Source organism: Aspergillus saccharolyticus (genome assembly GCF_003184585.1).
Source record: "Aspergillus saccharolyticus JOP 1030-1 unplaced genomic scaffold BP01scaffold_21, whole genome shotgun sequence".
Classification (NCBI taxonomy): Eukaryota; Fungi; Ascomycota; class Eurotiomycetes; order Eurotiales; family Aspergillaceae; genus Aspergillus; species Aspergillus saccharolyticus.
This window is the reverse complement of record NW_020290631.1, coordinates 63,262-88,694: the sequence shown is the minus strand read 5'-3', so window position 1 is coordinate 88,694 and position 25,433 is coordinate 63,262. Positions and strand designations below refer to the sequence as shown.

Here is a 25,433-nt window from a genome sequence, read left to right as displayed (position 1 = left end):
TCCTATCTGCCTACCCAGCTGTTCTTGTTTTCCCTCCACCACCATTCCAGTTGTCCAGTGCTGGGTGGTTCGCATCGGTGGCCTCACTCAACCCAGAGATTTCTGGAGAGGGTGAATAAATCGAGTTTTGTCCGAGAATACAAGCTACCGACTGCTGCTGCTGCTGCTGCCGCTGTTGCTTCCGTGCTGAAACTCAGCTTCCACCGCCATTTCGCTGAAACCCCCCTCCCCCAATCCGCGCCCGAACGCAACCCAACACACCTTCTTCCTCATCGCTGTTCGTTTCGATCTCTGCTCTGCTCACTGATCATGATGATGGATTTCCAAAAACATCCCCCGCCGCCACCATACCACCCCCACCCGTCGCTGCTCGGAGCGGTGGCCCACGACCCTCGAGCGGCGCCTCCAGCGCCGCCCTCCGCGCGCGCCTACGGCCCTCCTCGACCACCATCACCGCGACCATACTACGATATGCTTCACCGACGAGAGTCCGAGATGCCTCGATCGGCCCCCGCGAACTCCGGGTACAAGTATCCGACCCCGTCGTCCGCTCCCACCCCGGTTTCCTCTGTCGCGTACGCCCATGAACCCGCCTATGCGTCATTACGGGCAGAAACCACCGGGTATCACCTCGCACCAACGGGCCATGGTTCCTCGAAGAAGCAGAATCCTCCGACTGGACCGCGAGACTCTGACAATCGGCATGACCCTCCCTATGATCATAATTACCTCAATCACCCGGACCGACGGATGATGTATCGTGAAGGTAAGAGCGATCGATTTTTTATTGTCTTGAGATCCTCGCGCTGGCTATTCGTTTCTACCCCTTCGCATTGTGTATTTTGAGCAACTATGATACTCGGGTGCCTGAGCCAGACTAGACAGCATCTCGGAAGGCCAGATCATGGATGGGAAGGCAATAGATGCCAGCCAGCCATGACCGATGCTAAGCATGAACATGCTGTGTGAGCACAATCCCTGGTAGCAGCTTGGAAAAATCCTTCCACCTCTCCTGGTGACACATTTCCTGCCCCCCTCCTGCACAGTTTGGTCTGGTTTGTTTATTCTACGGACACTGCAAACTTAACACTACTCCTACAAACGGGGAGAGACAGAGGGGGGAGAAGCACTGGGGCAGCCGGACCAATTAGCGAAGGAGCATCAGCCGCGTCTGTGGCGCCTGATCGCCTTCCAGCCCAGGAAGCCTCGGGAGAGCTAGTTCTCTTTGGGTCTAGCCTCGACTGCCAGGGCATCCTTACCTGATTGAGACTAGTGGTCCAGGCCCGCCCAGAGTCACGGGTTCAGCCCCCGGTTGTGGAACTCGCTTTGCTTTGCTTTGCTGAGTGCGAAAGACCGAGAAAGAGTGAGAGCCGAGCGAGCGAGTGTCTTGGATTGTCGCGCGCCTCTCTTTCCCCCCCCGGTCATCATCATCATCACCCATCAGCTTCATCACCCACCCTCCATCCTCCTTTTCTCTCTCGCCCTTCATCCTCTCCTTCCCTATCTCCTTTTTTTTTCCCCCTTGTTGTGGCGCTTGGGTCCTTAATCATTTTTCCCTTCATCTCTATCCCTCCCCCTTGTTTCCCTCCTGCCCTCTTTCGCGTTTCGTCAGCGCTCCTCCAAACCCGTTGTCTGTGCATGCGATATGAATCCACCCCCGTCGCATGACCAAGGCCGTCGGAGGTCCTTGGGCGGCAATGGTAGTCCCGGATATCCCGGTGAGTGCCAGATCATCTGGCTCGCAGCGTGTCTTGTCGCATTCTGTAGCGGGCGCCAATCTACCTCCCTTGACTACTATCTGGCTTCTTGCGTCTTTCACCCTCGGACATACTTGGACTAACTCCGAATTCTTCCTTTCCTACAGGTGTGCAAGATGCCTCAACTGCACCCCCGCTGGGTACCCGCCGCATGCCTCCTCCCTCATCGCCGCAACACTATCCCGCACGCGCTCCTCCCGGCACCACACACTCTCTTCCCACCCCTTTCTTGTCGCGTGAGCCGCCCAGCAATCCGACTCACCACCGTCCCGGGAGCAGCATGTCGATATCGTCCATGCTAGGCGCGGACGCTGACCGACCCGGTCGGGATGTAGGCTCCTCCATCTTTGGCCGTCTGCCCGTCACGTCCGCCTCGTTTGGCAACGCCCATCCGCCGTCGGCTCCCGGCGCCATGTCTCCGCCAACCGCGCCCGCCCGCCCGTCGCCGCTGGAATACTCTGGATTCCGACGATCGCAAACGCCTGAAAAGTCATATGCAAAGAATCAGGCCTCGCGTCCCTACCGGTCCGGCTCCGGAGGTGTGCCTCAAGCAATCCCGGAGCAGGCGAAGTTCGGCGGTCTGCCACGCGGCCATCCAGCCACACAATTCCCCGAGAAACCCCATTCCACACACCCATCGCCTCAGATTTCCTCGGCCGACGCCCCGTACAATGAACGACGTCGCACCAGCTTCAGTGGACCGGTGCCTCGCCCCAACAGTCAGCCGCAGCATCTCGAACCACCCCCCCGCACAGCCGGCTACAGCCCTTTGTCACGGCCGATCGCCGTGCCCACAACGAGTGGCATGGGAGAAGGCTCCTTTGGGTCGACCCATCAGAGAGCCTCGTCCTACATGGGCCACGAGCTACCACACAGCCGTTACGGTGGACTTTATACAGATCGCCACGCGGAGGAACAAGCCATCCGGGAGCGGGAGCGCGCAGCGGCACACGAAGCCGAGTCCAAGGCCGCGGCGCACGCTGTTCCCCGCTTTGGCCCACAGTATGGCGACCGCGACGCTGCCGCTCCTCGTCCTCAGGGGTCATCGGCCTGGGAGCTACCGCGCTCGCAGCCCGGATCTCCCGAGATCAAGCGGTTTCCCGCGCCGGAGCCGGGCGCAGGCTTTGGCTTTGGTGCGATCCAAAGCTACACCAAGTCGTTGGGGTCCCAGCTCGGTGGATCGCGTGCGCCATCGCTCTCCGTTCACCCGCAACCCGGTCAGCCCACGCCCCCGTCGCACGAGCCAACGCCGTACCTCAAGCTACAAACCGATACACGCGCCTTTCCCGTCACCACCGCTGCCGCATCCGCGGGTATGATTCTCTCCGCCGCCTCGGATGAACAGCGCCGTAAAGGCAGCGATGAGCTCCTGGCCCATCGGAATTTACTCGGTGTCGGGTTGGACGCGAAACGGGGCGGGCGAGCATCGCCGCTGCCCCAGGCGGTTCAGGGAGCGCAGGCACAGATCCTGGGCCCCGCTGGGGAGTCTGGCATCAAGAATGAACTGGGCCGTGTGTTTTCAGGCATCGGAAGTGGAGTGGGCGGCGTGACAGGAGCCACGGCCGGCAGCGGACCATCGACTCCCATGACCTCAGCTAGTCCCTTCAAGCGGGACAGTGCCACCGCCCGCTCTACCAACAGCGAAACTGCACCGGACGAATCCAAGATTCCCCGGCCGGCCTCCGCCAACGGAAAGCGACCGCGTAAATCGCGCGACGAAGATACACGCGTTGAAACCGAGGCCGTTCCCGCACCCTTGTCCCGCGGGCGGCGTCGGCACGTTCATCACCACCACCATCAGTAAGCTTCCATGAACCTTGTTGTGAATGACGTATGCTAATTGTTATGCAGCCACCATCACCGCCACAAACCCGAGGAAGAAGCGGCTGCACTCGGCCAGAATCGACCCCTGTCGTCAATGAACTTCTTCCCTCGGACGGCGACCCCTGCAGACGGGCCAGCCTCGGCGGCGGCAGCTACGCTCGCTCATCATCATCACCATCATCCCCACCACCATCACCACCACCATCATCATGCTCCTCGGCCGGCTGGATCCGCTGCCCCTACGTCCTCTGTCACCCCTGTTCGCGAACCTCGTACGGTGGTGACCATTGAGCCGCTTTTGACTAGTGTCGCCCATCTCCCTCGTCACCATCTGGGCTCTACTCTGTATGCTCCTCGGATCGGAGTTCCGACGGAGAAGGCGTCCCTCGAAAGTGCCAAGTTTGGGTACACCACCACACCAGTTCCTTTGCCCCGCTTCGAAGGCAAGGAGAATTGCACGTTCACCATTCGCGTGCCGCGCTTCCGAATCGACAGCAGCCATCGCGAGGAGATTTGTGCGCGTCGTGCCCTCTGGGGTACCGGTGTTTATACCGATGACTCCGACCCCGTTGCGGCAGCCATCCATTCGGGCTTCATTCGTGGCGCCTGGAGCGAGGACGTCGATGTGGATCTGCTTGATCTGGAGATCAGAGACACCTATCAGCACGCCCCGCAGTCCGCGCAAGATATTGGGCTCGACGAGGGCGAGCGACCCCGGGAGCCTCCCGTGCCCCCGTCCGACAAAGACCTCCACATTACCATCTTGATCCTCCCTCGTCTGGAGCAGTACGAATCGAGCGTGTTGTTTGGCCTCCGGTCTCGCGCGTGGGAAGGCAGCCACGACGGCATGAGCTTCAAGGTCCTGCGCACCGAATGGGTGGATGAAGGAGTCGGTCGCGGTGAGGAACGGGGTGGAGCCGCCCGACGTAAGCGGCTGCGCACTCTGATTCGGACCGGCCGTATCTGCACGGGACCGGGCGTGATCAAGTTGGATCAGCTGCGCAATGGGGTGCAGGTGCCGCGCCGAAAGAAGATCGAATCGAGTCGAGGACAGTCGTCGCCGATGCAGACTGTTTCATGAGACTCGACTGGAAGAGAGAGATTCGATGTACTAGCTCGTCAGGCACTTTGTTCGACTTGTTTGTCTACGTCAGTTTGTTTGTGTATGTAAACGGCGTTGTGGGAATGGGATCTTCGTACTGTCGAGGTCTTAATTAGCGAGGCGTGGGCTTTTCTTTCTTCCTGACAGATTGAGTCGAGTTTTGAGTTTTTTTTTTCTTTCATTGTTCATTGTTCATAGGTAATCTCAGCGATAATAATCGGGATTTGTTGGCTACATGATCGTGATGTAGTGCATCTGTGGTAGTGTCTTTTCTTTTGACTTGAGTCTGATTGCACAAAGCTTCCAGGATGACGCAGCTCAGATCACAAGTCACGCTGTCATTCATTTTGTCTATAGTACTTATCGCTTAGCTTTCTCAAGGAGGTGGCTTCAAGTCTCGGTACTAAGCTAGTACTTAGCTGCACGAAGTATATATATTTTTCCTGTAAGAAACTGTCCACCCTACCACGACGAAGAATTAGAAGAGTAGTATGAAGGGGAATCGATCACTCGATCTTTGTGGAAAAGGGTTTGTGTCCTTCATCGTGTACGGAGGATACCGATATACTCCTGAACTAGTGGTTTACCATAGTGGACCGTCCCCTGGGTGTTTGCTGCATTTGGTTGTGTTGGTGGGTGGGGCGCTATGGACTGCAACTGGTTACTGGCCCGGGTGTACGCAACTCCAAGCAGATGATATATACTGCTCACTTTGGAAGTTGGGTAAAAAACGGAGGAGAGGCTGGCATTGAGTTTTTATTAAGAATTGGAGTCGGTTTAGTAGAATCCCTTGGGTCAGTCTGGCAGCTCCGCCACTAACTAATTACAAGTTTCACCTCTGTTGATGGTCTTCACCACGGTGAGGATAAGTCAAAGTAACACCGGACTTGTCATCATAGTAGGTCACCAGGACTGAACTGTTCAATTATGATGTCGCTCACTAAGTGTGTACAAGGAGAAGATACACGGCCGGCGATGGCGTTCTTCGTGTCCGCTTTCAGTGATGTGGAAAAGAAAGAGATCGGGAAAAAAAGGCTGACAGAGACAGACATGCACGGACAACTTATACCACCGGTACTTGTTTCTTGTTCTAAGTTATCGTCCCGTCTGGCAGGCAACCCCCTTTCCCCGGATAAATACGGTCTGGTCTGTAGTGCCGGCCGGTAAAAGTCCATCAGACTGTGCCGATCACCGCCGATCTGCAGAATCGTCCTCAAACTTGATGCCCCAAGAGTCACCGAGACTCTGGCGCCCGAAAGTCAATTAGGTCTTGTCCGACAGGTCGCTTGCCGATCCCCGTCCCGCGGGCTCCTGGGGACTGGCAACGTCGGTCTCGGGTCTGCTGGAGGGTACAGAGCTCTGAGAGGATTGGGCCCCCAGGGTGAAGTCGCTGACTTGGCGTTCTGTACAGCATGAGTTAGACTTTGCGGTTACCATGCAGAGCGGATGGGAAATTGACGCTGCTCCGGCACAGGACTTACCCAGTTCGCGGATGCGCTGCCGCAACATCTGATTCTCCCGGGCCAGCATAGTCGCCTCGGCCTGATAGTATGCACTCTCGTCCCTGCTTCCCCGCCGAGCAGGACTTTCCCCGGTGCCCCCAATCCACTCCAGTGCCTCCGGGCCGCGTGACGAATCAGCGCGGGGTCGCAGGCTGGGTGAGCCGACTTGACTGGAGGGCCGGGAGGGGCGCCGACTTGACAACGACGACGCTAGTTGGGTTGACGACCGACCACCGGAGGCGGGGTGTGGAGGAACCGGGGGAAATGGGACTGTGCGCTCCGACGGAGGGCTGGCATCGTCGAGCACTGCCGTGCCGCCGGACAGCTGCTGCTGTTGCTGTTGCAGTTGCTGCAATTGTGTTTGCTGGCTGCGAATCAGTAGCAGCAGCCGATTCTAGATCGTATGAACACGCAGCGGTCAGTACATGGTAACACGCGACACCCAAAAGGTTTCGCAATCATACCACTTGTGCTTCTTGCTCTTGCTCTAGTTCCTGATGGAGTTCCCCCAACGAGGGAGCCCGCTGGTGGTGTGGGTCCCCCATGGCGATGATTGGACTGCCCCCGAGACTGGAGGAGCTAGAGGTGCGCAGTGCGTTATGGCTCAAGGACGAGCGATGGTCGTGAGGGGCAAGCGGAGTTTCACCAGACACCGACTCACTAGCGCTGCCATTGCTGATGTTCAGGATTGAGTTGGACCCGGCGGCGGACCGGCGACGTTCGGGAGCTGGGAGTGCCGAACGAGCGCTGGCAACCGGAGCAGGCCGATGAGGCAGGTCAGTGGCCACGGAGTGACTGGAGTCGCCCAACGGGGTGGCAGTGTGGTTATTCATGGTGGCCAGACCCAGAAAGGAGGAACCCGACGGAGAGTGTTGCGAATGCAAGGGGTGGTGCACAGCCCGTTGCTGATGCGGGGAAGGGGAAGTAGTAGATGGGGATGCAGGAAGGGAATTGATATCAGGACACATCACAAGTGGACCGTGATCATATGAGAGAGAGAGGGATTATGGATGATGTGGGTTGTTGAGGTGGATACTGTCTGTTCCAGGTTATTGAATGAGTTGGATCATAACTTGACTGAAGGATTGGAGGATGGATTCAATGTTTGTGTTGATTCGGTGGAGAGAGAACGGAGTAACTAAAAAGCCATGGCTGCAATTGGGAGGAAACGATGGCGATGGCGGGGGTGGATCGTAGCGGGCAGGCGGTGAGCGAAGAAGGTCCCTCTCTTACATCTGGATCCTTGGACGCTTCTTGGACGCTCCTTTGACGCTCCCGTCCGCATTCTCCAATTTCTTCCCCCCCCCACCTCCTGATTCCGCAAACGGATCCTCCATTGACCTTCTCTGTCTGGAAACATCCACGGAGTATCAAGTATCATGAACACTCGGCCAACTCCTGAGCTTCCCCAGCTTCCTCACCGGCCGGTCTCGCCTTTCTGAATTGTCACATGTGCTGTTCCCCTTAAAGTGCCACTCACATACCTCTCATCGAACATTCCCCTACTGTCCGTTGAGGAATGTCTAGACTTGAGAACACAGAAAAGACACAATGCAAACGCTGCAGTCTACATAGGCTCGAGAGGCCCGATCGAAAAAAACCCAGCTAAGCCAGGGGATTGTCCGCCACATCGCCTTGGCAGGTTGCGCCGTAGCTTAACCCCGAAGGGTGGCTGTCGGCACTAGCCGACTTCTAGACTGATTGGCGTCAGTGGCCTTTTCCACTCTTTATCCGGCTTCCTTGGTTGTCAGTGACTGTGCTACGACCTTGCTCATCGCTAGGCTTTGCCAGACCTCAAGCTACGTCCTAAAACCTGTGACACATGCTGCCTGTTACATGGTACGCTGAACATAATCACCAAGGTCGATGGTCGAACAAAGACTGCCGTACTTTGCTCCTATGAAGGATGAATCCAAGTGGCCCCCTCCTAGTGTAGTGGTATACGTAGTATGCGCTAGGTCTAACTAAGGTGCCGAAGGTCGATGTCTCCTCCAGAGGGTCCCGTCACCGGTGGCTGAGATACAGTGTGGGGAAGATCGTGGGATATCAATGAGCGGTTGACCGCGTGTTGTGCAGCACAAAAGCCCCCGGAGGCCTGACAGGCTTCGAGACGAATGTCTGGAATTTATATGAGCATGTGTAATCCGGCTGAAATACGATGGACAAATGTCATACTCATGGAAGAGAGAAGCCAATGCTGCGCAGGGGAAGACATTCAGGTGATCGAGAAGAAAGTCGGGGATAAGATCGGCACAGACCCGGTCCAGTTGACGTCACACGCACGGCTACCCCGAACCAAACAACCAACAACCCCGTGGGAAACCGACCGAACTAGTCAGCAACCAAAAAAAAAATCAAGAATTAGTCCAAATCATCCCACCACTTTCATCATCATCATCATCATCATCATAATCCTACAGAGTATTCATCATCCTTTGATGATTTATCTAACACTTTCGGTCTATGCTGTATTGGTGCATTTGCTTGGCTGTATCAGTGCTGTAATGATATTCGGGAGTTGAGGCTGGCAACCAATCCGATCACCCGGCAAAGCGCATACCGTACGCCTTATGGCCACTTGGAATCCCCTTGCGTCGTACACGCTTTGCCAGAGCATCATGGACAGTCGCGACCTCACCCGTAGCTCTACCTGCACCATCCCGATAGCAAGAGTGCATTCATAATTGGCGTCGCCCTCACGGGACGGCCGTGCCGTGGTAGACTTTCCCGAAGCGGGCATTCCTAATGTTGAGAATTTTTCGGGCCAGAACAACTCCGGCAGCGGTCATGGTGTATGTTCAATTCTTAGTGGTATTCAAGCGTAGTAACGTCTCGACCCCGGAGTGGGGACGGTATCCTTGTGTCCGGCCACTCTTCTTACAAGTTCTTTCATTTCCGGGGGTTGTCCGTTTGCCTCCCAGGTCAGCGCACGGTTTAGGTAATGAGGTGAGCAACGGATCCATTCGGCCCAGGAATCGAATGGACACGACTGGCCTTTTGACTTGATTCAGGTAGCGTGGCAAGTGGAACTCTCTGCCTGTAATTTGAATGAGGTATTGAGTACGGAGGAGTATAGCGTGCGGCCTGATCTGGCAACCCGCTGCTGCATCAACGTGCCCGCTCCGCTAGTCCACGAGGGCACTGCATTTCTGTATACTGTGTAGTATAATGAGGGGTGGCAATGACTGAATGGTATGCGAAGGGAAATAGAGGAAAATCTGGATCAGATTGAATTTGATCCAAGATGAGAATGTGACTGGAGTGCAAGCCACAAAAGGGTAGGGTAACGTTGAGGGGCGGAGGAGAGAGTGAAGTACACAACTTGCATGGATCCATTTCCCCCCCATCTCTCTCGTGGCCCTCACTGAACCTTATTCAACGCGCAATGTTTAGTGGCAGTGGCAGTGGTAGTGGCAGTGGGAGGAGGCCTGGCTGCATGATTATTAAAGGCAGAGGATTCCCTCCGCTCTTTGCAAGGATGGATGATTGTGAGATCCACCGGATCTGATTGCAACCAAGTATTTGCCTAATCGGGACTGTTAGCCGGAAGAAGCATTCGGTTCTATTGCAATCTTCACTCCTTCCCTTTTTGGGTTTACTGTCCTCAGGTTTTACTCTTCACCTTCTTCTTCTTCTCTTTCTTCAATCCTCCAATTTCCAATTCTCATATCCTCCTGCTCTCTTCTCTTTCTCCGCCTGTCAAGCCTCCTTCCTTCCCATCTATACCGGGCTGATCAGCTTTGAGCAAGATCAACCTAGTATCATTCCTTCCTAACGGGAATCAACCACTTCATTTCGTTATTCATTAGCCATCGATCCCAGGTGGATTGACTCACCTTGTAAGTATCACTGTTCTTTGAGCCCATTATTCTTTCCACCGCATTAGATCCATCCATCTTTGCTTTTTTCGTCATATTCGATGCTTCAAGAGGTCATAAACCTTTTGTTTCGCCTATTTCTCCTTATCTTCATCTTGCCTGCTGTCATAGTCCTTGGATTTGCTGAGCATTACCGTCGGATCGGTGCTTACATGGTGTACCTCGTCGCTCGCCCCCGGCACTTTGTTACCTGGCTTTTGCACGGGCTTTTGACTCCCTTAAAAGTTGTTGTTTGGCTTGAATATAATCTCTTACGTCCCTGGCGCTTCCTTGGTTGGCTGGAATATTACCTTCTACGTGTTCAGAGCTTCATTGTTCGGCTCGACAACTACCTTCCACTTCCCCGGCGATTTGTTGCTCGCATTACATACTATCTTTTCCTTCCCGTGTATTGTGTCGGGACTGTTCTTTGTCGGCTTTGGGCCGCTGTCTGTCTCGTGTTCTTACCCTTCGAGATCCTGTTCTATGTACTAAGTGACACCTTCTACAGGGCGCCATGGGAGCAGAACCGGAACTTGCCAAACGCAATCTAAGCGACAGCGAGAAACATCATGGATCCGAGGCTTCTTCTTCGACTCACAACGATGTCGTTTTGGATCCAGCAACCGAAAAGGCTCTTAAGGAGCAGAAGCCTGATCTGACTGGCAACCGTGACTCTGGAGCTATCTTACAACATCACGAGGAGGGACCCTACGATAAAATTGAACTTACCGAGGACGACTGTTATGACGAGCTAGGCTATTCATTTCCCTCTTGGCGGAAGTGGATGATCATCACTGTCATCTTCCTTGTCCAGACATCAATGAATTTCAACACCAGTCTGTATTCAAATGCTTTGACTGGCATATCAGAAGAATTCGGCGTCAGCATGCAGGCCGCTCGCTGTGGTGCCATGATTTTCCTAGTGCTGTATGCTTTTGGCTGTGAGCTGTGGGCTCCTTGGAGTGAGGAACTCGGGCGGAAACCGATTCTACAGCTGAGTTTGTTCTTGGTCAATATCTGGCAACTGCCAGTGGCCCTCGCTCCCAATTTTGCGACGATTATGGTCGGACGTGCTCTGGGAGGTCTTAGCTCAGCTGGTGGATCGGTTACCTTGGGTATGATTGCTGATCTCTGGGAAGCCGATGACCAGCAATACGCGGTTGCCTGTGTTGTGTTCTCGTCAGTTGGTGGCTCCGTGATCGGACCCGTTGTGGGTGGATTTGTCGAAGCGTACTTGCCTTGGCGCTGGAATATCTGGATCCAGCTTATCTTTGGAGGATTCGTTCAGGTGGCACACCTCCTCCTTGTGCCTGAGACACGAACTACAATTATGATGGATCGCATTGCGAAGAAGAGAAGAAAGAGCGGCGAAGACCCCAACATCTATGGTCCCAACGAACTGGTTCCCTTCAGGGAACGCTTCTCGATGCGCGAGGTCCTCGTCACCTGGGTCCGCCCCTTCAAGATGTTCTTGACCGAGCCGATCGTCCTCACCCTTTCTCTTCTGAGTGGATTCAGTGATGCGCTGATCTTTATGTTTATCCAGTCGTTCAGCTTAGTCTATGACCAGTGGAACTTCAGCACTGTGGCACTGGGTCTTTCCTTCCTCCCAATTCTGGTGGGATATTTCATCGCCTGGTTCTCGTTTTTCCCGGTCATAAAGCGAAACACTCAGGAGCGCCGGAACAAGCCCGACGATGAGCGTGCCCAGTACGAATCCCGACTTTGGTGGCTACTGTACACCGCGCCTTGTTTGCCGATTGGTTTGATTGGGTTCGCTTGGACCAGTCTTGGACCCCCTGTGCATTGGATTGGCACGATGATTTTTTCCGCGATCGTCGGTATTGCCAACTACAGTATTTACATGGCTACTATCGACTACATGATCTGTGCCTATGGACCTTATTCGGCCTCTGCCACTGGAGGTAACGGATGGGCGCGTGACTTCTTGGCCGGTGTTCTTACCATCCCAGCTACACCTTTCTTCCAGAGTAAGTTTCTCCATTCAGTGGTTCAGAGAACAGATTCTGACTGTTTGTCATGCAGACATTGGTGGCAAATACCATCTTGAGTACGCCTCGACTATCTTGTTCTGCATTTCGTTCCTGCTTGTCATTGCTGTCTACGTCATCTACTGGTATGGACCTGCTCTCCGGAAGCGGTCACCTTTCGCCCAACAGTTGTCCGATGCACGAGTCGAACTCCAAACCCATGGTCGGAGACTCTCTCGGATCCCATCTGGATCGCGTGCGAACTCTTTTGCTCGGTCCCAGCAAAATCTGCGCATTCGCCAGGCTCTTGGCAGCCGTGCTGGCAGTTATGTGGCCTCGCGCCCAGCCTCAGGAGCCAACTCGCGAGTGCAGTCGCGCAAGAACAGTTTCTCGCGATAGAGCTGGGTACGCGACGAGGAAAGCTTTTCTACTCCCATGATATCCGTGAATGATTAACGAGCGTTGATACCCCCTTTGTTGGGCGAAGGGCTTCAGCCATCTTGTTTGTAGTGTTGGAAATCCAATTTAGCCTGATACTGTTTGTTTGCTCCTGTTACCCGGATTCTGGACTCACCGAGTAGGAGGTAGCCTAGGTAGAATTTCTCACTGCCTTTATGTTTATCTCTTTCTGCTGCATGAAGTGGAGAACCGGGCAGCGAGGAACATCGCAAGCCAGCTAGATATGTTCTTTCGATTCGTTCTCTGTAGATCCAGACCAAGTGCTAGGCTGTTTCTGCCGTGTTTCGATAGGTGCTCAGCTGTTACTATAATCGCTGAGACCTGTGCTCACGTGAGAGATGAGGTCTAGCTTCCTGGACTGACATTGGGAAGATTGGATGTTGTGGTTAAGCTTTCGCCGTCTAAGCATGTCACATACCAGTACCCTTGAAGTCATGGTCTGCCCCCTTGAGGAAGGGTGACTATCGTAGGTTAGATTGGCTGGCTGGCTGGCTGACTGGCCCGTCACTTTCTGTTCAGCGCGGCGGGAGATCGACCCGCCCGCCCCGCGGAATCAGATCGATCACGTGATCTTACGCGGGTGGCCGAAGCGTCTCACCTCCACCCGCGCAACGCAGCAGCAGCAGCGCGGCGCAGCGCGCACATCCCGACGGCAACTCTGGGTCCAACACTCCCCTTGCCCATCCAGCATGGACCACATCATCCGGGCAAGTTCACGGCCTCGAGCATTTCTGTCTCTGGTGCAACCGCGTCACTGCGTTCGCTCTGATCTTTCCCGGGGTTATTCTTCCATTCCTTCTTCTGTTTGGGGATCTCGTCCCGCTCTCCGAACTACACAACACCTCCTCCGGCCGACTACGCAAGCACTCAACCACCTCTCTTCCACCACCACACCAGCGAGTGCGACCCCACGCCGCCTCTTTTCATCTACACCCACGAACATGGCCTCGTCGGCTGTTGAACCGCAGTTCGCCGAGGGTGTCGACGCGGAAGTGCTCCGGCCGCGCCTGGCCGGGCTGTTGCAGGCGGAGCAAGGGTGGACACTGGATGCGGAGGGGCGGGGAATGCAGAAGACGTATTTTTTCAAGACCTATTTTAAGGCTGTGGTGGGTTTTTCCTTTCCTTTTTTTTTTCGTTTTTTTGGTCGATGGGATGAGTGCTGGTGTGGATAAGCGAGCGAGCGAGCGAGTGAGTGAGTGAGTGAGAAATGGCTGATTCGATCCGCGCTGGGGGGGCGGGCGTATGATGTACAGAGTTTCGTGAATGTGATTGCTTCGCAAAGTGCGAGCGTGAAGCATCATCCTACTATGACTGTTGTGAGTTTTTCCCTTTCTTTTTGTTTTCCATTTGGGCCATTGCTTTTTTGGTGTTTGAGATGGAGGGGTCGGAGGTAAGCTAGAGGTGGTTTGCGTTGGAGGGTGGGGAAAACGATGGGATCAGGACAATGAGAAAAAGGGAGGAGGAGGAGGGAGAGAGTGATGTGCGCATAATTGCACGTATCGACAACGATTCGGCTCATTTGTCTGGACTTTGAAGTGAAAAAAAGCTAATTATGGCTCTTTTCTTTTTCTGTTGTTAATATAGCGCATTGGATCGGTGGATATCCACTGGACGACGCACCACCCGCGAGGTTTAACGGGTAAGGATGTGGATATGGCGCAGTATTGTGACGAGGCGGCGGAGTTGATGGGGGCGGTGGAGGCCGGGCAAGGAAGAAAGTGTCATTGAATTGCCCCCGGAACAGTCAATGTTGATTAAATGGGGAGATTGTACTCGGGATGAGCTTTCGGTGGAGAGAGGAGCTCCAAACAAACAGTCTGGACTACTTCATTTAAGAGAAAGAGGCAGGGGGGCTGAGTCAGCGGACAGGTTGAATGATTCAATTCTTTGAGAGTCTTGGAGATAAGATGGCCGGAATGTGGAGGCATGCATTGCAGCAATGACAACCACCAGATCCATACAGAGGCTGGATCTTAGTCTTCTTATTCTCGCTCAGTAATGACTGTATAGTTATTCATGTCAACATCGTCTCTCTCACTTCCCCCCAACTCCAAAACTTTAGCTTCAAACCTCAACTTCTAACACGCGATGGGGTGGAAAGTGGAGCCCTGCAAGGCTGGGTCAATTCAGGGGCAGCAGCAACCATTGTTTTTTTTTTTTGGAATCTGTTCCAGTCTCTCTCGATCTGCCTGCATTTCCCCCTCATTCACTCCCTCCTCCCCCCCCTCCCCCCGCCGCTTCTCTCCTTTCCGTTGCAACTTGCCTTCAATATTGATTCTTCCAGAAGGAGACCATAAAACTTAAATCATTGGACTCTTTTTCAGGGGGTGGAGGATCTCAGCTCCATCGTTGCCAAACCGTTTCGGATCGGAAGTTGCTTGTTAGTTTCGTTAGTTTTTTTGTAGGGAGGAGTTGGGGAAACTTTGGAATCCTTGCCTGCAGCCCGTTTCACGCGGGTTTGCGTCCATCTGCTTTAGTTTCATTTTTAGTTTCAATTATTCTCGCTCTCTCTCTCTCTCTCTCTGAAATCAACTTATTTTCATATTTTCTGCCTCCTCCCCCCCCCTCCCCCCAATTCCCTCTCGAGTCCTGCCTTTCATTGTTGCCAATCCTCGAGTCATCGTCGCTATTCTTCCTTGCCCTCACCTCCCTCCCTCCGTGCTGGGCCTCACACTCTCTTGCCGCTTCATTTCCCTTCTTTGCGCCCTGTTCTCATTCATTTTCTTGTCTTGTGCCTTACTGCTCGCGACAGTTTCCTCGCCCACCGACCTTTAGTTGCGACTCTTTTATAGCTCTCGCTCGCGCACGGCAATGGAGTTCTCCTGATCTGATCTCCCAACCCGATGATCTGTTGACCCAGTTGCCCACTTTCGATCATCACCCCTGTCTGTCCTCGTCTGTATCCACTGCTTGTTATCTCGATCTCGTTCACTCGTTTGTGTCGCTTTGAGCTCTGTCCTAGTGGATGCGACACCGTGCCTCCACAATCCGCCCAGGAATGATCCACGTCTAGTGGTCCGATCAGCGCTCCAATCCGCCCGTTGTCTCGCATTGTCTGTCAATGAAGTCATCCAGCCCTCTTGGCCACAAATCTTTACCTGAATCTCTAAACTTCTGACGCCCTCATCATTATCACATAACGCGGGACGAATGCTGAGGGCTATACTGGTTCCAATTGACTTTAACCTCAACTCCAACCCGAACTCCCAACCTTCAACACCGAAATCTGCGCAACCGGGAAAGACGCGCAGAGAATGACGCTGGAAATCCATTCCCCGCAACAATCGGTCAACGAGCGCAGAGGCCAGCGACTGGCGCCGCTACAAACCAACTTCAGCCGTCCCACCGCGCGCCCCATACAAGTGACGGCTTCCCGACCACAGCGACCCCGACCGTCCGATTATCAGACTGATGAGGAGGGCGGAGAGCGAGTGCCTTTACAACCCGCGCCGGTGAAACGCCAGACATCCAAATCCAGTCTACGCAACATTTTCGGGCGCGACAAGTCGGCCCGTAAGCCAGCTCCCGATGTCAAGCTGTCCGGTATCGACGAACAGAAACCCGCCATCGAACAACCGGCCCCCAACGCGGGGTCAGCGTCCTTATCGCCCACCTTGGTCGCGACTCCGAGGACCAATGCCTCTGCTGCGACTCTCCCTACTTCTCCCACCACAGTTGCCTCCCAACGCTCGAGACTACCTGCAAAGTCGCGCGGGAAGTCGAGCGACGAGCAACCTCCGGCCGGGGACCTAGGCTGGAAACCACCGCCACTGTTCCAGGCTTACCCACAGTCGATCAAGCATGATTCATTGCCAGTTCCCGCTCTCTCCGTCGAGTCCATTCTGCGCATGCAGGCCACAGCGAAAGCGAAGGGAATCGTGTCCCGCGATGATAATCCCTCCAGCAAATCGTCACAGAACGGAGACGCCACGGAGGACAGCACCAAAAAGAAAAAGGAGGAGAAGGAGAGAAAGAGGCACTTGCGCACCCTCTCCGAGACCATCAACAAGACTGAGTGGTCTCAGAAGGTCTTCGTGCTCGCTACTGCCGGTTACATCCTACAATATGCGGGCTCGGGCAAGCACGACCGTTTACCGGAGAAAATGCTCCAATTGGGACCGAAATCCGTGGCATTTGCCAGTGATGCAATCCCAGGAAAGCATTACGTCCTACAGGTGACACAGTCTTCAGAAGAGGAGGGCATAGAGAGCACTAAACCTCGATTCCGCTTTGGGTTTCATCGTTCACATGCTCGGCGGATGGAGCGCACATTCTTGCTGGTGTTTGACCATCCCGAGGACATGAATACCTGGCTTCTCGCTGTCCGGGCCCAGATCGAAGCGCGTGGCGGCAAGAAGTATATCTCCGAGAGAACTGACGATGAACCGGGACACCAGCTGCATAATAAACCTAGTGTTCGTCAGATGATTACAAAGGATACGAAGCGCTATTCCACGCTGATTCCGCCCCCGCTGCCCGCCGGCGAGGAAAGGGAGTCAAGCCTGAGTGATCAGTCTCGTCGAGATTCGTACGTCTCGATCAATCACCGTTCGATAGTGTTACCCCCGGCATCCGAGTCTCGTTCTGGGTCCATCTCCACCACCCATACCGAAGTGACGTCCCCGGCCAGCAATTCCGGTCGCTTTTACTCTATGGCAGCGTCCAGTGTCCCGAGTATGCCTTCTGCAGATCACGTGCCTACATCCTCGGATGTGGCCAGCCCAACCTCTTCGACTTCGACTAAGCGCCGATCGATGCATGCATCGCCGACGCAAGCGATGCCCACGGCTGCCGAGATGGCGGCCGAAATTCCCCGAGCTCAGTCGACCCAGCCCGACCAGATCTATCGCAGCACCTCCCCACCTGCGCCAAATTTCAGCGTTCCGTCCTTCAGCAAACGGTTCACGGCTCGGTTCGGGCCCCTGCAAGTGCCGCAGTTCGCACAGACCCCGCCGGCTCTCGAGGTCGTCAATAACGACTCGTCTGTGGATACCCTGTCTGCATTTCCATCTCCCCCGCATTCCCCGGGCAAGATCCCCAACGGTCTTGTGCATGAGATGCACGAGCCGCAACCGGCTCGACCTGTCCACGGACTGGCTCCTCCCAAGCCACTGCGGGTGTCTAGTTCGCAGGATTCTCTGGTAGATCCAACAGCTCGGGGCGGCGAATCCAAGGCTCATCGTCTCTCCCGTCTGCCTCGCGATCCGTTGCAGTCTGCGGCTAATACTGTGCGTCCTACCACTGCTGTTGGCGGAAAGCCTCCTTCAGACTTGCATCTGCTGGCTGAAGAGCCACCGAACCGCCATGAGCCACCCCGCGCGCGGGGATCGGTGATGTACCCCAACGATCCCAATGCACGCCTGCCGCCGGCCGGGATGGGCCGACGCAAGAGCATGCCCGGACTGATCGGGCCGCCTGCTGCCCCGCCACCCAACTGTCCCTTGCCGAAAATCCCCTCTCCCATCGACCCGCAACCGGATGGCTGGTGCGAATCGCCCATGGACCCGGGACAATTCATGGTGCCATTGCAGCCGATCCACGAGCAGCGGAAAAGTCTGGCTCCAGGCCCGTATGGCTCGAGTGGGCGCCGCAGCGTCTCGCGTCAGTCGAGGATAGCACCATGACCTCGCCGCCACTTTCGTTTCTGGCCTGGACGGCCACCAGCTAATTTTTCTTATGCATTTCACGTCGCCACGGCACGATACACTTGCACATACGGCTTTGAATAGTCGATGCATTGATCCTGCATCATCACATAGCGATCAGCGATTTCTTTTTGTTTCATTGATACCTCTGACTCTGTTTGCACTGTTGGCTATCAGCAGGCCGAGTCTACTTGTTCATATATACTGGATATCGGGTGTACCGAAGGATAGAGCGAGGTGTGCTTGTAAGTACTATAGTGACTGAATCGGATTCCTACATATGGGGGACATTTGTATAATTTGCCAGCTGAGCTGAATGATTAGCCTAATTGGGAAGTTTGTTCCTGCGCCATGACGGGCCGATTGGAGTAAATCCCACGGAGTAGGGAGTAAGGAGTAGCAACTAACGGGCAGTTCTGTTCTCCCGCTGAAAACCTGTAACTGCGACTACTAACTGAGGTAGTACTGGCCAGGATTCACCCCATGGCGTAACACGTGACTCTCTCACTGCGACGAACCGGTATATCATCCACGATGAACACCCAGGGGTGCAAGGTCCAGATCCTCCCTACTAGTTATACGAGTACTTACCCATCCATCCAACTGAAACTATGGAGCCGAAATCCTTCCCCACCTACCAACTATTCCTCTTAGGTCAGTAACTGAGACATCCCACCTTACTCCACCCCTGTTCGACCCCGTCAACTGAACAAATGATTTACCATGCATGGTGGTACTAAGGACTATGCCGCATCGCCGAACCCGTCGCCCTCACCTCCCCCCTCCCCTACGCCTACGACCTGATGATCTACCTCTTGGTGGATGGTGACAACAACAACAACGGCAACAGCAATCCAACTCGCAGTGCTGCAGCCTTTTACGCAGGAATATTCGTCGCCGCCTTCTCGTTGGCCGAAACCCTCACAGCCTTCTGGTGGGGATATCTATCTGACCGCATCGGCCGGAAACCGGTCTTACTCCTCGGCTGCGCGGGCACGATTCTGTCCCTGTTTGTACTGGGGTTTGCGCAGAGTCTCTGGACGGCGATTCTGGGGCGGGCGCTCGGGGGCGCGTTGAATGGGAATGTGGGCGTTGTGCAGACTATGGTGGGGGAGATGGTTGGGTGGGAGGGTTTTGAAGGTACGTTATGTCACTGGGTTTGTTGTGCGGTGCGGTGCTGTGCGGTGCTGTTGGAGGTCGGGTTTGCATTGCATTGTTTCATGCCAATGTGCTACCGGCTTACTATCTCCTGTCTGCTTACTCTGCTTCTGACTGACTACTGCATGTAGCACGGGCGTATGCTGTCATACCGTTCTTTTTTAGTATCGGATGCACAATCGGGCCGGCGCTGGGGGGTTTGTTGGCGCAGCAGGCGGGGGGTGAGGGTGTGTGGGGGTCGTTGCTGCGTCGCTTTCCCTACTTATTGCCGAACCTGGCGTGCGCCGGGATGGTGCTGTTGACGATGGTGTTGGCTTGGTGTGCTTTGGAGGAGACACATCCGGAGTGCAGACGGGGGGTGGTTGTGGGACGGCAGAAGCAGCAGCAACAGCAGCAACAGCAGCCGCCAGACCAAGACGAAAGCTCACCCCTCCTCACGCAATCATCAAATTCTACTCTCAACTGCCCGTTTACGGCCAGTGCTAAACCCAGTGCTACCCCCGGGAACGCACCGACCTCCCTCTGGAACCTCAACCGCAACGTCAAAATGCTGATCAGCGCCGTCTGCCTCCTCTCCGCCCATACCGTCACCTACATCCAGCTCCTCCCAATCTTCCTGCGCACCCCGCGCGACCCTGCCGTGCCGCCGTACTCCCCCGGCGGCGTCGGCGGCCTCGACATGAGCCTGTCGACTGTCGGCCTCGTCATGGGGCTGAACGGCACCGTCGGCCTCGCCATCCAGCTCCTGTTCCCCGTGTGCACAGAGTACTTTGGCCTCCGCCGCACCTTGTTAGTCGCCACTTATCTCCACCCCCTCGCCTACTTCTCTCTGCCCTACCTGCCCTTCCTCCCTGCGCACGGGGGCTGGCGCTCCGCCGGCCTCTGGGTCTGGCTCGTGGCGCGCAATGTCCTCTCGTCGTTCACTTACCCGGCCCTGCTGCTGTTCATCAAGCGGGGCACGCCGGACCCGTTGATCCTGGGCAGGGTGAACGGGCTGGTGACGAGTGCGGGCGCCGCGTGTCGGACATTCTCCCCCGCGCTGGCGGGCTTGTTGCAGAGTGTGGGCGAGCACGCGCATTGTAGTGCGTTGGCGTGGTGGGGGTCCGGCGTGATTGCCGTGCTGGCGGCGGTGCAGACTTGGTTTGTGCGGTTGGAGGACGAGAGTGTTGTTTCGGGAGAGGATGTGGCTGACGGGGAGGGGGAGGGGGAGGGGTGTTGAGCTACCGAGTTATGGGCTGTCTGATTCTACAGGAGATGTGCCGTTTCAGTTGTCAATAGGCCTTATAGCGCCCAGTCGGAGGTTGTAACACTTGGAACTATGGCACCTCCATCTTTTTCGTAAGAGGTACAGAGAAGGCGTTCCGGGGGAGAACCCCCGGACCCCCCTTTTCTTTCAGCTTCCTGGCCAAACTCATCCTGATAGTTGGTGGTTCAAACAGGACTGGGATCCGTCGACTGCTACTATCTGCAAGACAAAGTCTCCATCGGTATAACAAATCTTCATTGAATTGTCCGACATCTACCACCACTGTCTCCCCTCCAGCACTTCTCCATCGTACTGCTTGTCTCTGTCGCGTCTCGTCGAGGCGCGTGAGTTTCGTGCACTAGTAATTGTAGAGATCCCCATCGAGCTCCGCTCCGTCCCGCTTCTTGTAATTATACAAGTCCCCGTCAAGTTCTGCTCCATCCCGTTTCTTGTAGTTATACAAGTCCCCGTCTAACTCCGCCCCATCGCGTTTCTTGTAGTTGTACAGATCCCCGTCGAGCTCAGCCTCAGCCCGCTTGTAATTGTAGAGATCGCCATCCAACTCGCTGGTCGATCCCACCTCTTAACACCCCAGATTGTCAGCACTCTGGAAAACAATCCCTCCTCCTTCCATATAACCCCAACTAACCCGCCTTGAAACGGTCACCAGTACAACACCGATTGTGTTCCGCTCGCTCCACAGGAAAAAAAGAACGAACATAACTTACTGGGCAAGGCAGTAGCCAGACCCACCGTAAGGCAGAGGGCAAGGAGGAATTTGGACGAGTACATCATTTTCTTTTTGGGTTGTCCGGTTGTTGAGTGATGGGGGTTATAGTCTGGTGATGATTTTGAGGGATGAGATGCGTTGGTGGTAGCTGCGTTGGTGGTGAGGAGAGGGAAGAGGTGGTTCTTATCTTGGGGTTGGCTGGAGGAGTGTAACTATGCTTGTTGCGAGGTATACTTCTTTTGCGCACTGATGGCAGAGACTAATTTCCCGGCTGGCTTTGTGCCAGTTAGCTTGCTGTCGTCCGAGATGTACACTACTGTAGTAGGGTCATGGCGTCAGATTGAGAAATGAACCGGCCGGATTGCAATGCGTAGGAGAATATTTGGACTGGGTTTGAATGGGTTTCTGGGTGTTGAGTTGGGCTTAGCATGGATTTTATCGTTCTTTTCATCTGCTTGTGCATGTCCATCAGTTTAAAGAGATTGAGAAGTGACTTCCTTCATATCAGAGTCAAGGCCTTTACCCCAAATATCGAACATCTGAACGCGGTGGTGACAAGTATCTCAATATCGCCCAATATTCCCCCCGACAGACATTATCCGAGCTCGCTGACGCAGCTGATCTCAGCGCAGATCGATTATTGAAGCAGGATGACGCGGATTGCACGCGTAACTGCTGGAAACGACACTGATTTCCAGCTTTAACTGGTAGCCAAAGGATGCCTGCGTGTGCCACAGCGAAATCAGGTTTCTTGCCCTCGTCAACGGGATGGTTGCAAGATCCATGCACGCCTCACGATGATGCTACATGCGAGGTTGTACGCCATCTCTGAGTTAAAGCACTTGGTCAGTCATCTCTGAGTTATAGCACTTGGTCAGTCATCTACTCTATACCTCCCACCCCCCTAACGTCTCCCCTTCAGATTCACCACCACCAACATGTACGCCACCCTCAAACCAGGCAGTAGAAGCAGCACATCATCCGAGAGCCTAGATCTATCGGACTACCACGACGAGCAGCTCATAAAAGATGAAGAGAGAGACAGAAACGAAGAGGGAGCGTGCTACATCGACCGCCCTCTTCGGACCCGACGATCAGCTGCCTCGTTCGTCCGATGGCAGAGCCTCTGCCTCCACCTCCTGCTTGCCTCGCTCTACGGTGCGGTATTCTTACTCGCCATGTCGAAGACGAGACCGTCGACTCGGTGGGAGGAGGTACCGCGGAAGCATTTGATTGAATGTACGAACCCCCCCCCCCACCCCCCTGCAATCTAAGCAACAAACACACATCCAGTAAATCCCAGCAACAAGACTAACCCCATCAAAGCCCCCCTCCACGAAGCCATTCAGATGGAACGCAAAACCATCTACGCCTCCATTGAAAGCGAGAACCCGTTCAAGGGCGCCCCGTCCGAAGAACTCGACCACGCCTGGCACCAGTTGTTCATCAACTCGAACATCCGGGTCACGGCCGAGGATCTGGCGAGGATTAATCGGACTTCGGTGCCGATTCATGATGAAAAGGGGGGGTTCTATGCTATTCCTGGTACGTACGTCGCCGCCCTGGTTGGTATGTTGTGCGGATGTTTAAGAGACGGGTCTAGATGTGTATCATCAGCTTCATTGCTTGGTAAAGATCCCCGGATTTTGACTCGGTCTGCTGAAGAATCGGACCAAGGAAAGGGGGGAAGGGGAATATGTTGACACCAGCTAGAAATTCCTCCGCCAGGTAGTCTACCAGAACTACTATCATATCGGCAAACCCACTACGCCGGTGCATATCGGTATATTTCCCCCGAATCCACACCCTATGCACCCATCCATACTAATTCCAACCCAAGAGCATTGTATCGACAACCTCCGCCAAAATATCATGTGCAAGGCCGACGTCGCCCTCCTGACCTTCACCTGGGACCCCAACGACCGCGCCCCGAAGCCGAACTTCGTCGTCGAGCACGAGTGCGCCAACTGGGAGATGATGGATAATTGGGCGGAGGAGCATGCCTTTGATATTTTTGATGAGACGACGCTGGTGCATCCTACCTTAGGTTCGTCATTCGCTTGTAGACTCAAATAGCAAGGTGGAAATGGGGGTGTGGCTGACTGTGGGGTTTCTCTAGGGCCGTCGTTCCCCGAGAAGGAGTATAAGGCTACCGGGAGGGTTCCGGGGCATCCGGATTTTCATCCGAATGAGTATCATGGGGATGCAGGGCAGCATCATCGTGAGGGTTGATGATCGAGGGGTGGTGAATAGTCTCTGGGAAGGAGGGGGGGTCGGGGGTCGATTGTGAAGGTGAGAGTTGGATTTTTGTTCATATGACCGGTGTTTCATTAATGCAATTCACCTTCTGTCTCGCTCAATGGTGATCACCTGCGATAATGAAGAAAGGAGTACGTAATAGAATCTAGTTAGGATAGTAAATTATATGGCACTTTTCAGTGGAAGTTGCTTTTTTGCCTACGATATATTCCTAATTTCTATATTGGAGGTTCTCATGAGCACATGAATGAATTACTTTACTTCTGAGTGAAGAAGTCCGGCTTTATGAAATGAAGAATGAAATGTCTCCTTCTCTGAGTGATAGTTAGGGTAATCACCGCCTCCATGAAGCTGTAATCGACGGCGAGGGAATGCTATAAATACGTCCTCTGGTCCTCCCCCTTCCTCTTCCTTTTTTCCTCTTCAGCTTCCACTTCCCTCCCCATCATACAGCTACCCTTATCCTTTCTATTTCTCATCCTCTTATGGATAATCCTTGCGGATGATGGTGGTGGTGAGGAGGGAAGTGGAAGCTGAAGAAGAAGTTTGAGGCATCATCCACAAGCTTCATTCATTTGCCCCCCGCCCTCTCCCCGGGACTTCATAGTACCTGGGTGGGTGACCACCAGCGAATTTCCTCTGTTATCTTTTTGCTTTTCCCACCGTCGCGTTCTCAAAGGCGATACAGATCTTTCCTCCGCGAACAAGCCAGGGTTCCAAGAGCGACCACCCGATCTGCTGGAGCCATCCTTCGGCCAAATGACCCCTCCAATCACGCCTGCTGTGCAATCAAGCTCCCAGCAGCACAACTCTGTGCAGAAACACCATGCAAGGTACTCTGACCACAACAACAACTATCTACCAGGTTGGGGGGGGGGGGAGCTGCGAGTGTGTTTGAAGCGCTTCGACAACAACGATATCTGTGGCAAGACATACAAGCCAGCCCTGAGGTGTATGTACGGCGAGGATGTCGATGGCTTGGAGGGGGGAATCCACTTGTCCCACCAGGGAGGAGGCAACATTCTCTTCACAGTTCTCAACTGTTTCTCCGTCCGCTTATTCGACTTTTGCCTGTGTTCTGAGAAGTGTATGGTGCCTAGTTCTGAGCTATCATACATGAACTGATTCATACATGGTCAATCAACGAAGAAATGCTTCTATGGATCTTCTTCTCGGCTGCTAGAGAGTGGGATGGACAGCACTACACGCGCATAAAGAAAGAAAAGTCGGCAAGTCGCGTCGTACTTGATTATGTCACTGATGCCTGCATCGTGTCTCTATCCTTTCGCTGAATCCTGGTCAAGAGACCGATTTGTCTTTTGGAACCGAGACTGCAACCGACGCGGACAGTGGAATGGACATCAGTGAACTGGACATCAGTGAAATAAACGCCAGTGGACGGACGTCAGCGAACTGGATATCAGTGAAATGGACATCAGTGAACTGGACATCGGTGAAATAAACGCCAGTGGACGGACGTCAGCGAACTGGATATCAGTGAAATAGACATCAGTGAACTGGACATCGGTGAAATAAACGCCAGTGGACGGACGTCAGCGAACTGGATATCAGTGAACTGGACATCGGTGAACTGGACATCGATGAAATAGACGCCAGTGAACGGACGTCAGCGAAGCTGAAGTTGACACCGACACTAAAGGTGAAATTGATGAGACCTTAGATAGCCCTTCTGAACATAGTTGATGTCATCGACTAGTTCAAGGCTGTTGAATTTGAGGTGCTCGAAGAATCCGAGCTGTGCACCGCAGACAGAACAGCCTGTCCTTGTGGTTATCACACCGAATGATACACTGTTATGGAACTATTCTCGGACATAACAGGATGAAACGAACGCCGAGACAGAGGTCACCCAGGATACAAATTCGTTGCCTTTTAATAG

At 54.3% G+C, this 25,433-nt stretch overlaps 11 protein-coding genes across 11 annotated transcripts; 8 read left to right on the top strand and 3 right to left on the bottom strand.

Annotated features, from left to right (window-relative positions):
• BP01DRAFT_84571 (uncharacterized protein) lies at positions 1–1,098 on the top strand. Its single transcript, XM_025580167.1, has 2 exons — positions 1–766; positions 882–1,098. The coding sequence occupies exons 1-2, from the start codon at positions 310–312 to the stop codon at positions 938–940; spliced, it is 516 nt and encodes a 171-aa protein (XP_025430190.1). The 5' UTR covers positions 1–309; the 3' UTR covers positions 941–1,098.
• On the bottom strand, positions 888–1,943 carry BP01DRAFT_357821 (uncharacterized protein). The gene is made up of 2 exons (XM_025575286.1): positions 1,865–1,943; positions 888–1,718 (listed from the first exon to the last, which is right to left on the bottom strand). The coding sequence occupies exon 2, from the start codon at positions 1,487–1,489 to the stop codon at positions 1,256–1,258; it is 234 nt and encodes a 77-aa protein (XP_025430189.1). The 5' UTR covers positions 1,490–1,718; positions 1,865–1,943; the 3' UTR covers positions 888–1,255.
• On the top strand, positions 1,700–4,762 carry BP01DRAFT_84548 (uncharacterized protein). The gene is made up of 2 exons (XM_025580165.1): positions 1,700–3,557; positions 3,609–4,762. The coding sequence occupies exons 1-2, from the start codon at positions 1,909–1,911 to the stop codon at positions 4,660–4,662; spliced, it is 2,703 nt and encodes a 900-aa protein (XP_025430188.1). The 5' UTR covers positions 1,700–1,908; the 3' UTR covers positions 4,663–4,762.
• Positions 4,763–5,898: 1,136 nt separating this feature from the next.
• On the bottom strand, positions 5,899–7,238 carry BP01DRAFT_84463 (uncharacterized protein). The gene is made up of 3 exons (XM_025580164.1): positions 6,650–7,238; positions 6,165–6,579; positions 5,899–6,086 (listed from the first exon to the last, which is right to left on the bottom strand). The coding sequence occupies exons 1-3, from the start codon at positions 7,151–7,153 to the stop codon at positions 5,947–5,949; spliced, it is 1,059 nt and encodes a 352-aa protein (XP_025430187.1). The 5' UTR covers positions 7,154–7,238; the 3' UTR covers positions 5,899–5,946.
• A 1,580-nt stretch (positions 7,239–8,818) lies between these two features.
• On the top strand, positions 8,819–9,242 carry BP01DRAFT_84460 (uncharacterized protein). Its single transcript, XM_025580163.1, has one exon. The coding sequence runs from the start codon at positions 8,931–8,933 to the stop codon at positions 9,189–9,191; it is 261 nt and encodes an 86-aa protein (XP_025430186.1). The 5' UTR covers positions 8,819–8,930; the 3' UTR covers positions 9,192–9,242.
• Positions 9,243–9,663: 421 nt separating this feature from the next.
• Positions 9,664–12,766, top strand: BP01DRAFT_424262 (putative MFS multidrug transporter; the record flags this gene model as incomplete). The annotated part of the gene is made up of 5 exons (XM_025579684.1): positions 9,664–9,673; positions 9,995–10,024; positions 10,175–10,491; positions 10,554–12,036; positions 12,092–12,766. The coding sequence occupies 5 exons, from the start codon at positions 9,664–9,666 to the stop codon at positions 12,433–12,435; spliced, it is 2,184 nt and encodes a 727-aa protein (XP_025430185.1). The 3' UTR covers positions 12,436–12,766.
• A 294-nt stretch (positions 12,767–13,060) lies between these two features.
• On the top strand, positions 13,061–14,472 carry BP01DRAFT_357815 (4a-hydroxytetrahydrobiopterin dehydratase). Its single transcript, XM_025575284.1, has 3 exons — positions 13,061–13,601; positions 13,749–13,811; positions 14,080–14,472. The coding sequence occupies exons 1-3, from the start codon at positions 13,185–13,187 to the stop codon at positions 14,221–14,223; spliced, it is 624 nt and encodes a 207-aa protein (XP_025430184.1). The 5' UTR covers positions 13,061–13,184; the 3' UTR covers positions 14,224–14,472.
• A 1,125-nt stretch (positions 14,473–15,597) lies between these two features.
• On the top strand, positions 15,598–18,216 carry BP01DRAFT_84440 (peptidase family M20/M25/M40 protein). The gene has a single exon (XM_025580162.1). It carries the CDS (start codon positions 15,750–15,752, stop codon positions 18,117–18,119), a length of 2,370 nt encoding a protein of 789 aa, XP_025430183.1. The 5' UTR covers positions 15,598–15,749; the 3' UTR covers positions 18,120–18,216.
• Positions 18,217–18,751: 535 nt separating this feature from the next.
• Positions 18,752–20,517, top strand: BP01DRAFT_424260 (MFS general substrate transporter; the record flags this gene model as incomplete). Its single annotated transcript, XM_025579683.1, has 3 exons — positions 18,752–18,794; positions 18,882–19,280; positions 19,430–20,517. The coding sequence occupies 3 exons, from the start codon at positions 18,752–18,754 to the stop codon at positions 20,515–20,517; spliced, it is 1,530 nt and encodes a 509-aa protein (XP_025430182.1).
• A 385-nt stretch (positions 20,518–20,902) lies between these two features.
• BP01DRAFT_383693 (uncharacterized protein) lies at positions 20,903–21,339 on the bottom strand (the record flags this gene model as incomplete). Its single annotated transcript, XM_025577440.1, has 2 exons — positions 20,903–21,126; positions 21,273–21,339. The coding sequence occupies 2 exons, from the start codon at positions 21,337–21,339 to the stop codon at positions 20,903–20,905; spliced, it is 291 nt and encodes a 96-aa protein (XP_025430181.1).
• An 873-nt stretch (positions 21,340–22,212) lies between these two features.
• Positions 22,213–23,506, top strand: BP01DRAFT_299177 (oxidase ustYa family protein; the record flags this gene model as incomplete). The annotated part of the gene is made up of 5 exons (XM_025571945.1): positions 22,213–22,513; positions 22,601–22,827; positions 22,988–23,057; positions 23,115–23,321; positions 23,394–23,506. 5 exons carry the CDS (start codon positions 22,213–22,215, stop codon positions 23,504–23,506), a joined length of 918 nt encoding a protein of 305 aa, XP_025430180.1.
• Between the last annotated feature and the right edge of the window lie 1,927 nt (positions 23,507–25,433).

Coding starts and splice junctions, on each gene's coding strand:
- BP01DRAFT_84463 (XM_025580164.1), bottom strand. CDS start 7,153: ATGTGTCCTGATATCAATTCCCTTCCTGCATCCCCATCTACTACTTCC. Junction 6,580..6,649: donor AAGAGCAAGAAGCACAAGTG/GTATGATTGCGA, acceptor CATACGATCTAG/AATCGGCTGCTGCTACTGAT. Junction 6,087..6,164: donor GCAGCGCATCCGCGAACTGG/GTAAGTCCTGTG, acceptor CATGCTGTACAG/AACGCCAAGTCAGCGACTTC.
- BP01DRAFT_357815 (XM_025575284.1), top strand. CDS start 13,185: ATGGACCACATCATCCGGGCAAGTTCACGGCCTCGAGCATTTCTGTCT. Junction 13,602..13,748: donor AGACCTATTTTAAGGCTGTG/GTGGGTTTTTCC, acceptor TATGATGTACAG/AGTTTCGTGAATGTGATTGC. Junction 13,812..14,079: donor ATCATCCTACTATGACTGTT/GTGAGTTTTTCC, acceptor TTGTTAATATAG/CGCATTGGATCGGTGGATAT.
- BP01DRAFT_84440 (XM_025580162.1), top strand. CDS start 15,750: ATGACGCTGGAAATCCATTCCCCGCAACAATCGGTCAACGAGCGCAGA.
- BP01DRAFT_357821 (XM_025575286.1), bottom strand. CDS start 1,489: ATGAAGGGCGAGAGAGAAAAGGAGGATGGAGGGTGGGTGATGAAGCTG.
- BP01DRAFT_84571 (XM_025580167.1), top strand. CDS start 310: ATGATGATGGATTTCCAAAAACATCCCCCGCCGCCACCATACCACCCC. Junction 767..881: donor ACGGATGATGTATCGTGAAG/GTAAGAGCGATC, acceptor GAGCCAGACTAG/ACAGCATCTCGGAAGGCCAG.
- BP01DRAFT_84460 (XM_025580163.1), top strand. CDS start 8,931: ATGTTGAGAATTTTTCGGGCCAGAACAACTCCGGCAGCGGTCATGGTG.
- BP01DRAFT_84548 (XM_025580165.1), top strand. CDS start 1,909: ATGCCTCCTCCCTCATCGCCGCAACACTATCCCGCACGCGCTCCTCCC. Junction 3,558..3,608: donor GTTCATCACCACCACCATCA/GTAAGCTTCCAT, acceptor ATTGTTATGCAG/CCACCATCACCGCCACAAAC.